This window comes from Myxine glutinosa, chromosome 14 (genome assembly GCF_964187855.1).
Source record: "Myxine glutinosa chromosome 14, kmMyxGlut1.1, whole genome shotgun sequence".
In the NCBI taxonomy this organism is placed as follows: Eukaryota; Metazoa; Chordata; class Myxini; order Myxiniformes; family Myxinidae; genus Myxine; species Myxine glutinosa.
The window spans coordinates 77,477,582-77,492,669 of NC_136274.1; the positions used below are offsets into that span (position 1 = coordinate 77,477,582).

Sequence of the window (15,088 nt, forward strand, 5' to 3'; positions counted from 1 at the left end):
AGAGATGGTATAGAGCAAGCAATGTTACAGTATGTGCTTCTAGGGACCTGTAGAGATGTTTTCCATTTAGGATTTGCGTTACGGTTGTTGGAGAATATAGTCCAGCTTCGACCCAAGCCTGGTCAATGCCGCTTCCTTCTGCCGTATTGAAATTGAATTTGAATTTGACTGCCATATTGAAATTAATTGTTTTTGAACTTCTTGGTATTGAAATTATGGGTATTATCATTAATTTGGACCTCATACTGTGTTCAGAATACCAGTTTTAATGGAATTTATATATTTTGGCGGCCATCTTGGATTTGACACCCTTAATCCGTTTTAAAAAATTAACAACCTATTTTTTCGAACATGACACCCCAAAGACAAGGAATCAAGTGGAATTTTGCTTTTAACAAAAAAAAAACACGACAGCCATTTTTAAGACATAGCAGCCTACACTACTAGGTTATTTGATTAATACAACAGAGTCAAACTATTGGGAACAGAACATAACTGAAACACATACTAATGAGATAACTAAAGAAGATCATATGGTGTGCTACGTGTTCCTCGTGGCCTATCTAGGGTGCGATCTTTACAAAGGGGGGATATTTACAAGGCTTATTATTATTTACAAAGTGAAGGTTCTAAAAACCATAACTATATATATATATATACACACACACACACACACACACACACACACATACATACATACATACATACATACATACATACATATACACATACATACATATACACATATACACATATACACATATACACATATACACATATACACATATACACATACAATACGAAAGTAGAAGAATTGAAACCAGGAGGTGCATAGAAAATAGAACGCTGCCTCAAACGTTCTTCAGCAATATATAATCTCCCATTTTGAGCTCTTTCAACCAGTGCAAGAATAAAGGCCTTCCTTTTTTATATCGTGGTGTAGTGGTTACCGCTGGATGCACACAATCGCCTTGCACCGGCCAGAACACGGCCAGACACGCCTCTCCCGGGCATGCCCGGACTCACTGTTCCCGGGCACGCCCGAACCTCCCGGGCACGCCCGGTCTCGTCTTTCCCAGGCATGCCCGCTCTCGCCTTTCCAGGGCTCGCCCAGAGCGTCCGGGCATGCCCGCTATCGCCTTTCCAGGGCTCGCCCAGAGCGTCCGGGCATGCCCGCTATCGCCTTTCCAGGGCTCGCCCAGAGCGTCCGGGCATGCCCGCTATCGCCTTTCCAGTGCTCGTCCAGAGCGCCCGGGCACACCCAGCCTCGACTTGCCAGGCCGCAGCCAAACACGCCCGGGCAGGTCCAGACTCGCCTTTCCAAGGCTCGCCCTTGATACCCGGGCATGCCCGGTATAGCTTTTGCCGGGCAAACTTCCCGACATAAATGTGTATATATATTGCTGCCCGATAAACGGGCTTTTCAGAGTACCCGAGTGTGATACCTTTATTAAACCTACTCGGACGAATTTCCATCTTTGGTCGCGTCAATTCTTTCAACTCGCGTTGGAGCCCAGCTCCTTCAATGTACCGTGTGGGTATATGTACCGTGTGGGCTTCTGCTCGTACACATGCTTAATATACACGAGGCCTGATCATAAGGTTTTGAGCATTTCATTTAAAATTGAAAACAAATTTGCTTTTCTGAGGTGTTTCTGTTGCTGTCCCCTTCAAAACTGGCATTTCTTTGTGCAGTGACCTTGTGACAGCGTAATGGTGATCACATGTTTTGGTGAATATGGAGAATTATTGAGAACGTTTGATTCATGTAGTTTATCCCATTATTGATATTTTATGTAGTAGATCCCATTAGTTATGTTTATGTAGATCCCATTATTGAGAACGTTTTGTTTATCTTTTGGATTCCCATCAAAAAACTAGTGCATCTGCTGGGTGTTGTTGGAAGGAACATTCTTTCAAAATAAACAAACACCTTTAGCATCCAACTTTGGGCTTTGTCAGCACCTTAGATGATAACGAGGGCACTCGAGCACTTTTGCATGCTTCTGCTTCATCTTCGCTGATCAAAGGTTTGTGGCCACTGAGCTGTGCGTGGTTCATTGCCATTCATTTATCTTGCCCATTATTAGCAGGAATATTTCCTGATTATTGATAAATTGGTTTCCAGCTATGCATTTTGATAACACTCATTGTTTTGAAATTAAATATTTTGACCCCCTCCCACCCTGTCACCAAATATAACTATTGAAAGTTTGTGGAATGAGTGAGTTGCAAGTTTGGTAGCCTTTCGTCTTCCTCTGCAGGTGAACTTCAACGAGCCCCTTTCCATGCTTCAGCGGCTTTCAGAGGACCTTGAGTACTCTGAGCTCCTCGACAAGGCAGCTAAATGTGAGAACGGCCTCGAGAAACTCTGTTACTTGGCTGCATTTTCTGTTTCCTCATATTCCACAACGGTGTTTCGTACTGGCAAGCCCTTCAACCCACTTCTTGGCGAGACTTTTGAGCTGGATCGCTTTGAAGAGAATGGCTACCGGTCACTTTGCGAGCAGGCATGTCCACCTTGTTTTTCTTTATTAATTTTTTTTATATTTAAGGGCTTTTTATGTCGCCTGCTCTGATTTAATTATTTTTTTGGTATGCAAAGTCTCGGCTCATGAAAGAGCAACAACACCATATTGGGAAGCAACAGAATAAAAGGGACATCAGAAAAGGCAAAAAGAGGGGGGAAATACCAATAGCATGGCTGACAGAAGGAAAAAAGTAACAGTTACAGAAAAATTTGAAATGCCATCCTAATTTATCTCTGGCCTAAAGCTGATTGGCTGCCTGGTCCTCCAGAGGAATTTTCGTTCCATACGGCACCCACATTTGCTGGCAGACTTCGTTGAAAAAATGTCAAACAATGGCTGCCTTACCCCAAATTTGAGCCCAACCTTAAGAAAGACCAGTTGATTTATTCTCCAAGTCTGATTTCTTTGGCTCAGGTGATGCGCCAACCTTTAGGGAGCATTTTTTACGACTGTAGAAAAGATGGACCAGGTGTGAAATCAAAGTTGAAGCTGCATGTTTGTTGAGAGTGCAGTATCTGTTCCGAATACAAAATACTAACAAATATACATGTCAGGGATGGGTGATGGAATCGAACAGCATTTGATGGGACAGGAAATGCATTGAATCAATGATGCCATTGACAACAGTTCTCCCCTGATCTGGAAAAACCTAGTAAGTGCTCTCCACTGGACTTTGAGATATTCAGAAAAAACATGGACTTTTGGGATTAGGTTGAATGAATGAATGATCGTTTTAAGGCCATTTTCCCCGCTAGAGCGGGTGTTAGCCTTGCAGGCCCCATGACAATCATGGTTCCCTGTTTGAGGCAATGTTTTTATGGCCGGATGCCCTTCCTGACGCCAACCCTTGGTCACGCTCTTACGATGCGAAGGGATACAGTGTACCTATTCTAAACCGGGGTACACACCGTGATCATTCATCCCAGCAAGCTGGTACTCAATTTGCCGACCTCGGAAGGATGACAGGCTGAGTCAACCCCCCCTGGCGTTAATTCAGCGATCAACGGGGATTCGAACCCAGGATCCTAGGATCCCAAACCAGCACCCTAACCGCTAAGCCAACACCAGGGTTTAGTTTCGGCATTTAGCTGAACACGTGGACAATGTTCCCAGTGCACATCTTTTTGTTTTCTTTTTTTAAGTCCAAAAATAGGTCCAACTCGATTTTGTCCAAAATTCAACAAACTAGGTTTTTCCAGATCAGGGGAGAGATGTGCTTGACCACTGAGAATGCCATCGTGCCTTGGAACATTGACAAAAGTCAACTTTCGTCTGGGCTGAATGGCATAAACGTTGGAAGTAAATTTCGATGTCAGAATCAGAATAGTAGGACTTTTAATTATGCCTATGAAGTTTGGTGATTATGCAAGAAGTGGTGAGAGAGAAGGGAAACCAGACAGACAGACTGTTATATTAAATATGGTTAAGGATACAAACTTGGTCTGAAGTACTGCAGAGCTAGTATTTTGGATGACCTCATGTCATGTGAGGATGAAATGCAAGATATGACGTTTTGGGAATGAAATAACCTCGGAAAGAAAGTGCTAATTGTACATGATTGAAGGTGACTAACTTGCTTCTGTATTTTTGTGAAATACGAGGTATCTTTGACGTTGTAGGATGCAATTTGGCCTGTGATGCCCCCCCCCCCCTCCCTCCATAGGATCCATACCCCCACAACTCTCACTTTTGGCAAGTCATGCAAATTGTACATTTAACCTTGAGTGAATTTTGCTGCTGTACAGGCATCTGTTAAATCAATTATCCATTTGTCATCTCGTTGTGCACGCATGCCTCATCATTTCCTCCATGCGTTTTATTTCCCTGATTGAACATATTTTATGAGCTTTGCCATTCTTTAATGGCTTATTTGGTCTTCCTTTTGACTTGAGTATTTTACTTGGAAGTTCATAATGAGGTCCTATATATCATTCGACTGCGTCCTATATATCATCCTTCCTATATATCATTCGACTGCGCATGCGCAAGATTGGAGGTGACGTCTTTTCGAAGCTGTCCATGCGCTCACGCTTTCGAAGTTAAGTAATTTTTCACAATTGTGTTTTTGTCGAAACTGTATCCATCTTTTGGTGTGTGTACCTTTAGTGTGTCTTTTGTAAGATTCTCGGTGTTAATTTTTCATACCTGTATACAAAATCGTCGGTTAATTAGTGTCGCGTATTCTGAGGCCTAGTAGGCTACCGTGTCCGACCTTGAGGCTTTGTTTTTCTCTCAGCGGTTCGTCGATTGCGCTGCAATTACTTTCGTTCTCTGTTTTTGTCCCAGTCTTTCACCCCATACTTCCTTGTTTAAAATCTCAACTCAAAAAAAAAAAGAAGATATTTCCTTCTCTGTTCTTATTCGCTTATTCGTTGTTCTTATTTGTTCGTTCGTTCTTCGATCACGTTGTTCGTGATCACGTGATCACGTTGTTAAAAATGTTTAAACTTTCACCTGAAGTACTGTATTCTGTCATATATTATAACACCTTTTTCTTCTTCGATAAAAGGATGCTTTCCACTTGCTCACCAAATCTATTCATTCCAAAAAAAAATTCCATCTCTTACAGTTCCTCTTTTCTACATTCCCGAAACTCTCCTGCACTCCACCCCTCCTTCAGCGTCCTCAAACGTATTTTTGATTCAAAGGTCTCAAGAAACTCATTTTGCAATAAATGTTCGTTTCCCATTAATCGTACACTTTTCAAAATCCAATCTCACCCCTCCCCTCCAAATCTTCCCCATCACCCCTTCCCTCCAAAACTTCCCCATCACCCCTCTCCTCCAAAACTTCCCCATCACCCCTCCCCTCCAAATCTACCCCCTTGCCCCTCCCCTCCAAATCTTCCCCATCACCCATCTCTTTCAAATATTCCCCCTTGCCCCTCCCCTCCAAATCTTCCCCATCACCCATCCCTTTCAAATCTTCCCCCTTGCCCCTCCCCTCCAAATCTTCCCCATCACCCCTTCCCTCCAAAACTTCCCCATCACCCTTCCCCTCCCAAACTTCCCCATCACCCCTCCCCTCCAAATCTACCCCCTTGCCCCTCCCCTCCAAATCTTCCTCATCACCCATCTCTTTCAAATCTTCCCCCTTGCCCCTCCCCTCCAAATCTTCCCCATCACCCATCGCTTTCAAATCTCCCCCCTTGCCCCTTCCCTCCTAAACTCCCCCCACACCCCTCCCCTCCGAGACTCTCCCTCGCTCCTCCCCTCCTAGACTCCCCTCTCACCCCTCCTCCTCAAAGCATCCTCCCCGCTTCTTCCCCCTTCCAACTTTCACCTTCATCTCCCCCAACCTTCTGCCTCGCTCTTCCTCCTCCTCAAATAACACCTCACTGTGCCTCACCCAATCACCATCAAACCTTTTGTCCGCCCCACTCTTCCCTTTCTCCAAGCTATTCTGAAATCTCTGACACACCTTCAACAGCTCTCCTTGCGTCTTCCTCCTCCTCCACATCTTACCCCCCCCCCCCCCCCCGTTCTGTATCCGATGCTCCCCCTTCCTCTTCATTAACGGTATGGACCTCAAACATCCGGGGCCTTCGCTCAAACTTGACTGATCTCTCCATACAGGTTGCTTCTGACAAGCCAGACGCGATCTGCTTAAGGGTGCAGTACTGGTGAACAGGTGTTTTTTTTTGTTGTTTTTTTTTAGCTGAACAGTTTCCTAATAGTCTTATAAACAAGAATCATGCTATTAGAGGTCATAGAAGTACCCCTAATTATTGAAAAATTCAAATTTCAATTCAATTCAATATAATATTTTGCATGAAATTTGTTATAACTTGGGAAATGCATCATTCTTTTGGGCTGAAATTTGGACAGGATATTCAGAATATCACTTCCTTTAAAATGATGAAGGCTTTTGTTTATAGGAGTAGCCATTGTGGATTTATTGAAGGACAACCAAGTTTTATCTGGTAATTGGCATAATTAGCTAATTAGTGAACATTTGACATAATTTCACAAAATCCTCATCAGGTAGTAGAGTAACACATGTATAATACATGTACCAAGTTTTGTGTGAAAAGAATGATAGGTGACATAGAAGATAGAAGTAGAAATGTGTTCTTTGTTTTTCCTTGTTTTTTATTGACGGTCTAATTTATGCAAATTATATGCATGTAATATGACAAAGAAGCGTTGAAACTGGTCTGAGTTAAAGCCAAGATTATATCTTTCAAGAAAAACTGAAAATTAGATTTTAACTTGACTTTGTTTTTGTGTAAAGGCCTCTCAAAGGTACCTATGTAGTTTTCTCAATTTTTCACCAGTACTACACCCTTAACAGAAACTTTCCTCCTTCATGATGTCTCTGATTCCTTGGTATCTCTCCCAGGTTACTCCCTCCTCCGGTATGATAGACCTGAGCCTCGTCCTGGAGGTGGGGTTGCTATCTTTATAACAAAAACTCTTCCTCACTCGCCCTGCACTGCGCTCTCTCCACCTCACCCCCCAGGAATACCTTTGGCTACGGCTTCCCCTTCGCTCCCACCTTTTGTTCATATGTGTGCTGTACCGTCCACCAAACAGTGATGACTCCATCTACATCTCGCTGTCTGATAATATGGACCAACTTCTATCTACCCATCCCAACTCTCTCTTCCTCATATGTGGTGATTTCAATTGTCACCATGCCAGTTGGCTGGGTGTGGGTACCTCTCTCACCAGCCATGGCTCTTCAGCAAAGGACTTCTGCGACTCACTGGGACTGACACAATCTGTCAATTTCCCAACTCAGATCTCAGTCAACGGAGCATCTTCTCTTCTGGACTTGGTTATGCCTAACTTCCCTGAAAATGTCTGCTGCTCTTCTTCTGCTCAAATCGGCTCATCTGATCATGTGCTTGTCAAAGTCGACATCTCTCTGACCATTCTCAGAGAGCCTCGTCAGCGTCGACGAGTCTGGCATTTCACTCAGGCCAACTGGCACGGTCTTCAAGCAGCCATCAATCATCTGGACTGGTCTCCCTCCTCTACCGCCTCTGACATCAACTCATCCTGGGAATTCTTCCAAAGTAAATTGCTCTCTTTCATGCACAGATTTATCCCATCTCGTCTTCAGTTGTCATACCCTTCCATGGTACACGTGTACACGTCCATTGTACACGTCCATCCATGGTACACGGAATCTTGTGGTGAGGCTGTTGCCCAGAAACAACTTGCTTTCGTCTCCTGGAAAGCAAATCCAATGGAAGGAAATCTCATTTCCTTTCACAAAGCCCGAAACAAGTGTGTGTCCACCCTCAGGAGAGCCAGGAAACAATATCTCACCGTTCTCAAGACCGAACTCTCTTATCTGTCTCCCTCTTTCAAATCCTGGTGGCGTCTGGTCAAATCTGTTTCTGGTGTTTGTTCCTCCTCCATCCCTTCCCTTACCTCAAACGGCTACACGGCTGACTCCGCACGTGAAAAAGCTGAATGCCTCAACTCTGTTTGCCTCTAAATCTTGTGTCCCAAACCCATCCCTCTCTGTACCCACCGTGCCCAGTCGTACCCAGCTGCTCCTGGACTCTGTGTCCTTTCCTCCTGACGAGGTGGAAAAGTTTCTGTCAACCCTCGACTCTGATTCTGCAACTGGACCTGGCGGCATCAGCCCACGGGTCCTAAAATCCTGTTCTTCCGCTCTTTCACTCCCTCTCTCTGTTCTCTTCACCCTCTCTTTTGCTCAAGGTCATCTGCCATATGCTTGGAAATCAGCCAACATCACCGCTATGCACAAAAAAGGTGCAAAAACAGATCCTAGCAACTACAGACCAATCAGCCTTCTCCCAATTATCAGCAAAGTCATGGAATCCATCATTGCTTCATATATGAAATCTTTCCTCTTCTCCAATGGCTTGATCTCTGATCATCAATTTGGTTTCAGACCTAGTCACTCTACTCTGGACATGCTGCTTCTGCTTTCTCAACAATGGATGGAGGTCCTCAATGCCAAACAGCAAATTAGAGCTGTCTCCCTTGACATATCACGTGCCTTCGATATGGTCTGGCACCCCGCTCTGCTCACCAAACTCTCCTCCTTTGGTATCCATGGAAATCTCCACGCATGGCTGGCGGACTTCCTCTCGAGTCGTAGTCAACGTGTGGCCCTGAATGGGTTTCTCTCATCTCTTCCTGTTCAGGCTGGAGTTCCCCAAGGCAGTGTTCTGGGCCCTGTGCTTTTTCTGGTCTTCATCAATGAATCTCTCTGACTCTCTTGAAAATCCACTCTATCTCTTTGCTGATGACTGGACTCTCTGTCACTCCATTCCTCATCCCTCAGATCGGCAGTCTGCAGCCTCCTCACTCTCTGCAGACCTGGACAAAATCACAGACTGGACAAACAAGTGGAACATGTTTTTCAATCCTGACAAATCTCACACTCTTACGATGTCTCTCCGAAAAGACCGACTAGACAACCCTCCCATCCACTTTCTGAATAATCCTCTCCAAGAAGTTCTGTCACTCAAGCTTTTGGGTCTCACTATCTGCCATGATCTTTCCTGGGAAAAACCGCATTTCCAAGCTGGCCTCCAAAGCCAGGCGCCGACTGGGCATCCTCCGTCGTGCGAAGTCCTTCCTTGGCACACCTGAGCTCCTCACCACATACAAGGCTTTCATCTGCAGCTCAATGGAATACTGCTCTCCCCTCTGGGCTGGTGCTCCTGCCTCACACCTAGCTCGTCTTCACGCTGTTGAAACCAAAGCGTTCAGAATCATTGGAATCTCCCGCGATGAAGCTAACTCCAAGGGCCTTTCACTCACTCACCGCAGGCAGGTTGGTGGTCTTTCCGTGTTCTACCGACTCCTCTCTGGCCTTGCCCCCCCAGCTCTCTCTCGGCTCTGTCCCCCAAATATTCCTGCAGGTCGCACAAGATCTGCCTGCAACCCTCTTATGGTTAAACTGCCAAAATCAAGACTCTCTGCTCACCTTCACTCCTTCATTCCTCTTTTCTCCCGCCTCTGGAACAAACTCCCTCACTCTCTTCAATCCCACTCCATCCTCCAGGTCTTTAAAACAGCTGTTCACCACCATCTCCTATCTTCCCCCATCCAAAACCTTGATCTTTTCTACCCCCACTAATTTCACCCCAAATCCACTTTTTTGAAATACCAACTTCTGTCCTGGAAGTCCTTGGTGTCCTTGTGTTTTATACTTCTCCCACCCCCACGCCCCCTTCCCACGCCTCCTCCCCCCAAGTCCTCTCCCTCCCACACATCTCCCTGCTCTCAAATGTTGTTTGTGTGCTTCCCCTTCTCTCCCCATCTTGTCTTCCTCTCCCTCTTTTTTATATATTTTGTTTGTCTGGATGATTTGTTTGTGAAATAAATGTTAGCTCTTTCACGAGCCTCGATTCCGTATGCAAAAAATAAATAAAAGGTCATATGCCTCCATAGATTATTGCTTGATTTTCAAATCCATTCATCACATAACAAACAGGTGCAGGGAATATATTGTGTCATGGGAATTGGTCTTGGCGATCCCGATCCCGCCGAAGATAATCTTTGCAGGCCTGTCGGGCGGTAAGGAGACCTTGATGCGATGGAGTCGAGATACCGAAAATGAAACGATTACAACCCAAGGTTCAATCGACCATATCGTGCAATTTGGCTTTGCACCAGATTATTCAATTATAATGTGGGAGGATGTATACTCGAGAACCCAAAAAAAAAAAAAGTCGTTGATTTAAGCAAACAAGTTTAATGATTTGTAAATGAGGTTGGCAAAGAAATTGCAGCGGCAGGGAAGACACACATTACTCCACAGAAAAGGGCTAGCATAACTTAAAACCATGACACACACACACCACATGAGCAGATAGAAAGGCAGGGAGGGGGATAATAAAACGATGCACTGAACGATGTAGCTTCCAAAAGCAGGGCACAGCTCACAGTGCTCCTGATGTGCTCTCTGCAGGAATAGGGCTTGAATTCTCATTTGCAGTGCCATTTCCCATGCTCCAAGTTAACCTCTGTACCACGGAGTAAATAAGAGGGAGAATTACTTTGCATTTTATGTCCCCTACCAAGTTTCAGTTCAATACGTTAAAAGGGTAAGGGGGAGAAGTCGGGAAAACTGACCCATGTATAAATTAATAGGTGATATTTTATATGTCCAAAAAGGGCATAACTCCGTGAAAAATTGATGAAACGACCCAAAACTCAAACTTGTTCTGTAACTTATCACAATAAAGCCATATGCCAAGTTTCAGTTGAATACGTTGAAGGGTATGGAAAAACGTGCACAAAACCACAGGTGGGACGGACAGAATGGACAGACAGATTGAGAGCAAACCTATAGTCTCCTCCAGGTCGGGGACTAATAACCCTTTCTCTTTAGCTGTGGCACTGACCTTTCTCCTTGTCCCTCCCCTTTCTCCTCTCCCCTGTCTCCCCTTCCCCGTTCTACTCTCCCCTTCTCTCCCCCATCGCTCTCCCCTCCCCCGTCGCTCTCCTCTCCCCCGTCGCTCTCCTCTCCCCCGTCGCTCTCCTCTCCCCCGTCGCTCTCCTCTCCCCCGTCGCTCTCCTCTCCCCCGTCGCTCTCCTCTCCCCCGTCGCTCTCCTCTCCCCCGTCGCTCTCCTCTCCCCCGTCGCTCTCCTCTCCCCCGTCGCTCTCCTCTCCCCCGTCGCTCTCCTCACCCCCGTCGCTCTCCTCACCCCCGTCGCTCTCCTCACCCCCGTCGCTCTCCTCACCCCCGTCGCTCTCCTCACCCCCGTCGCTCTCCTCACCCCCGTCGCTCTCCTCACCCCCGTCGCTCTCCTCACCCCCGTCGCTCTCCTCACCCCCGTCGCTCTCCTCACCCCCGTCGCTCTCCTCTCCCCCGTCGCTCTCCTCTCCCCCGTCGCTCTCCTCACCCCCGTCGCTCTCCTCTCCCCCGTCGCTCTCCTCTCCTCTCCCCCGTCGCTCTCCTCTCCCCCGTCGCTCTCCTCTCCTCTCCCCCGTCGCTCTCCTCTCCTCTCCCCCGTCGCTCTCCTCTCCTCTCCCCCGTCGCTCTCCTCTCCTCTCCCCCGTCGCTCTCCTCTCCTCTCCCCCGTCGCTCTCCTCTCCTCTCCCCCGTCGCTCTCCTCTCCTCTCCCCCGTCGCTCTCCTCTCCTCTCCCCCGTCGCTCTCCTCTCCTCTCCCCCGTCGCTCTCCTCTCCTCTCCCCCGTCGTTCTCCTCTCCTCTCCCCCGTCGCTCTCCTCTCCTCTCCCCCGTCGCTCTCCTCTCCTCTCCCCCGTCGCTCTCCTCTCCTCTCCCCCGTCGCTCTCCTCTCCTCTCCCCCGTCGCTCTCCTCTCCTCTCCCCCGTCGCTCTCCTCTCCTCTCCCCCGTCGCTCTCCTCTCCTCTCCCCCGTCGCTCTCCTCTCCTCTCCCCCGTCGCTCTCCTCTCCTCTCCCCCGTCGCTCTCCTCTCCTCTCCCCCGTCGCTCTCCTCTCCTCTCCCCCGTCGCTCTCCTCTCCTCTCCCCCGTCGCTCTCCTCTCCTCTCCCCCGTCGCTCTCCTCTCCTCTCCCCCGTCGCTCTCCTCTCCTCTCCCCCGTCGCTCTCCTCTCCTCTCCCCCGTCGCTCTCCTCTCCTCTCCCCCGTCGCTCTCCTCTCCTCTCCCCCGTCGCTCTCCTCTCCTCTCCCCCGTCGCTCTCCTCTCCTCTCCCCCGTCGCTCTCCTCTCCTCTCCCCCGTCGCTCTCCTCTCCTCTCCCCCGTCGCTCTCCTCTCCTCTCCCCCGTCGCTCTCCTCTCCTCTCCCCCGTCGCTCTCCTCTCCTCTCCCCCGTCGCTCTCCTCTCCTCTCCCCCGTCGCTCTCCTCTCCTCTCCCCCGTCGCTCTCCTCTCCTCTCCCCCGTCGCTCTCCTCTCCTCTCCCCCGTCGCTCTCCTCTCCTCTCCCCCGTCGCTCTCCTCTCCTCTCCCCCGTCGCTCTCCTCTCCTCTCCCCCGTCGCTCTCCTCTCCTCTCCCCCGTCGCTCTCCTCTCCTCTCCCCCGTCGCTCTCCTCTCCTCTCCCCCGTCGCTCTCCTCTCCTCTCCCCCGTCGCTCTCCTCTCCTCTCCCCCGTCGCTCTCCTCTCCTCTCCCCCGTCGCTCTCCTCTCCTCTCCCCCGTCGCTCTCCTCTCCTCTCCCCCGTCGCTCTCCTCTCCTCTCCCCCGTCGCTCTCCTCTCCTCTCCCCCGTCGCTCTCCTCTCCTCTCCCCCGTCGCTCTCCTCTCCTCTCCCCCGTCGCTCTCCTCTCCTCTCCCCCGTCGCTCTCCTCTCCTCTCCCCCGTCGCTCTCCTCTCCTCTCCCCCGTCGCTCTCCTCTCCTCTCCCCCGTCGCTCTCCTCTCCTCTCCCCCGTCGCTCTCCTCTCCTCTCCCCCGTCGCTCTCCTCTCCTCTCCCCCGTCGCTCTCCTCTCCTCTCCCCCGTCGCTCTCCTCTCCTCTCCCCCGTCGCTCTCCTCTCCTCTCCCCCGTCGCTCTCCTCTCCTCTCCCCCGTCGCTCTCCTCTCCTCTCCCCCGTCGCTCTCCTCTCCTCTCCCCCGTCGCTCTCCTCTCCTCTCCCCCGTCGCTCTCCTCTCCTCTCCCCCGTCGCTCTCCTCTCCTCTCCCCCGTCGCTCTCCTCTCCTCTCCCCCGTCGCTCTCCTCTCCTCTCCCCCGTCGCTCTCCTCTCCTCTCCCCCGTCGCTCTCCTCTCCTCTCCCCCGTCGCTCTCCTCTCCTCTCCCCCGTCGCTCTCCTCTCCTCTCCCCCGTCGCTCTCCTCTCCTCTCCCCCGTCGCTCTCCTCTCCTCTCCCCCGTCGCTCTCCTCTCCTCTCCCCCGTCGCTCTCCTCTCCTCTCCCCCGTCGCTCTCCTCTCCTCTCCCCCGTCGCTCTCCTCTCCTCTCCCCCGTCGCTCTCCTCTCCTCTCCCCCGTCGCTCTCCTCTCCTCTCCCCCGTCGCTCTCCTCTCCTCTCCCCCGTCGCTCTCCTCTCCTCTCCCCCGTCGCTCTCCTCTCCTCTCCCCCGTCGCTCTCCTCTCCTCTCCCCCGTCGCTCTCCTCTCCTCTCCCCCGTCGCTCTCCTCTCCTCTCCCCCGTCGCTCTCCTCTCCTCTCCCCCGTCGCTCTCCTCTCCTCTCCCCCGTCGCTCTCCTCTCCTCTCCCCCGTCGCTCTCCTCTCCTCTCCCCCGTCGCTCTCCTCTCCTCTCCCCCGTCGCTCTCCTCTCCTCTCCCCCGTCGCTCTCCTCTCCTCTCCCCCGTCGCTCTCCTCTCCTCTCCCCCGTCGCTCTCCTCTCCTCTCCCCCGTCGCTCTCCTCTCCTCTCCCCCGTCGCTCTCCTCTCCTCTCCCCCGTCGCTCTCCTCTCCTCTCCCCCGTCGCTCTCCTCTCCTCTCCCCCGTCGCTCTCCCCTCCTCTCCCCCGTCGCTCTCCCCTCCTCTCCCCCGTCGCTCTCCCCTCCTCTCCCCCGTCGCTCTCCCCTCCTCTCCCCCGTCGCTCTCCCCTCCTCTCCCCCGTCGCTCTCCCCTCCTCTCCCCCGTCGCTCTCCCCTCCTCTCCCCCGTCGCTCTCCCCTCCTCTCCCCCGTCGCTCTCCTCTCCTCTCCCCCCTCGCTCTCCTCTCCTCTCCCCCGTCGCTCTCCTCTCCTCTCCCCCGTCGCTCTCCCCTCCTCTCCCCCGTCGCTCTCCCCTCCTCTCCCCCGTCGCTCTCCCCTCCTCTCCCCCGTCGCTCTCCCCTCCTCTCCCCCGTCGCTCTCCCCTCCTCTCCCCCGTCGCTCTCCTCTCCTCTCCCCCGTCGCTCTCTTCTCCTCTCCCCCGTCGCTCTCCTCTCCTCTCCCCCGTCGCTCTCCCCTCCTCCCCCCCGTCGCTCTCCCCTCCTCTCCCCCGTCGCTCTCCTCTCCTCTCCCCCGTCGCTCTCCTCTCCTCTCCCCCGTCGCTCTCTTCTCCTCTCCCCCGTCGCTCTCTTCTCCTCTCCCCCGTCGCTCTCCTCTCCTCTCCCCCGTCGCTCTCCTCTCCTCTCCCCCGTCGCTCTCCTCTCCTCTCCCCCGTCGCTCTCCTCTCCTCCCCCCCGTCGCTCTCCTCTCCTCCCCCCCGTCGCTCTCCTCTCCTCTCCCCCGTCGCTCTCCTCTTCTCTCCCCCGTCGCTCTCCTCTTCTCTCCCCCGTCGCTCTCCTCTTCTCTCCCCCGTCGCTCTCCTCTTCTCTCCCCCGTCGCTCTCCTCTTCTCTCCCCCGTCGCTCTCCTCTTCTCTCCCCCGTCGCTCTCCTCTTCTCTCCCCCGTCGCTCTCCTTCCCTCTTTGCTCCCCATCCCTTCCCTCTCCCCATCCCACCCCGTTCCTCCCCGAACACCTCGTTCCCCGTCCTCCCTCTCTTCTCCTCTCCCTCTGGCATGCTGTCCATCTGTGTTTCCTCACCCGCCCCAAGAGCTCCAATCCCATTGGGCCAGACACTAGCCAGCCAAACAATTGGTGCACGATCAGTTAATTCACATCATGCCGACCATGCGCTAGTGGAGGCATTGGTAGTTGGATTTCATTTCCAGACAAACCAAGAAGTTTGAATCCAATTGGACGTCCCACACACACCATACCAGACGTCAAGAGTCTGCTCATCCACAACTCCGCCCCAGAGTGAAGCTTCAAAGGGGGGTGGTGGGGCTTAATTAGA

The 15,088-nt window shown here is 51.4% G+C and overlaps 1 protein-coding gene across 4 annotated transcripts in view; it reads left to right on the forward strand.

Moving 5' to 3' along the window:
* The window catches only part of OSBP (oxysterol binding protein), a 191,531-nt gene that overhangs the window by 145,921 nt on the left and 30,522 nt on the right, over positions 1-15,088 (forward strand). For all 4 annotated transcript variants that reach the window (XM_078768327.1, XM_078768325.1, XM_078768326.1 and 1 more), the window contains exon 8: positions 2,265-2,510. In XM_078768327.1, the coding sequence (XP_078624453.1) occupies positions 2,265-2,510 (246 nt within the window). The remainder of the gene's footprint in view (positions 1-2,264; positions 2,511-15,088) is intronic.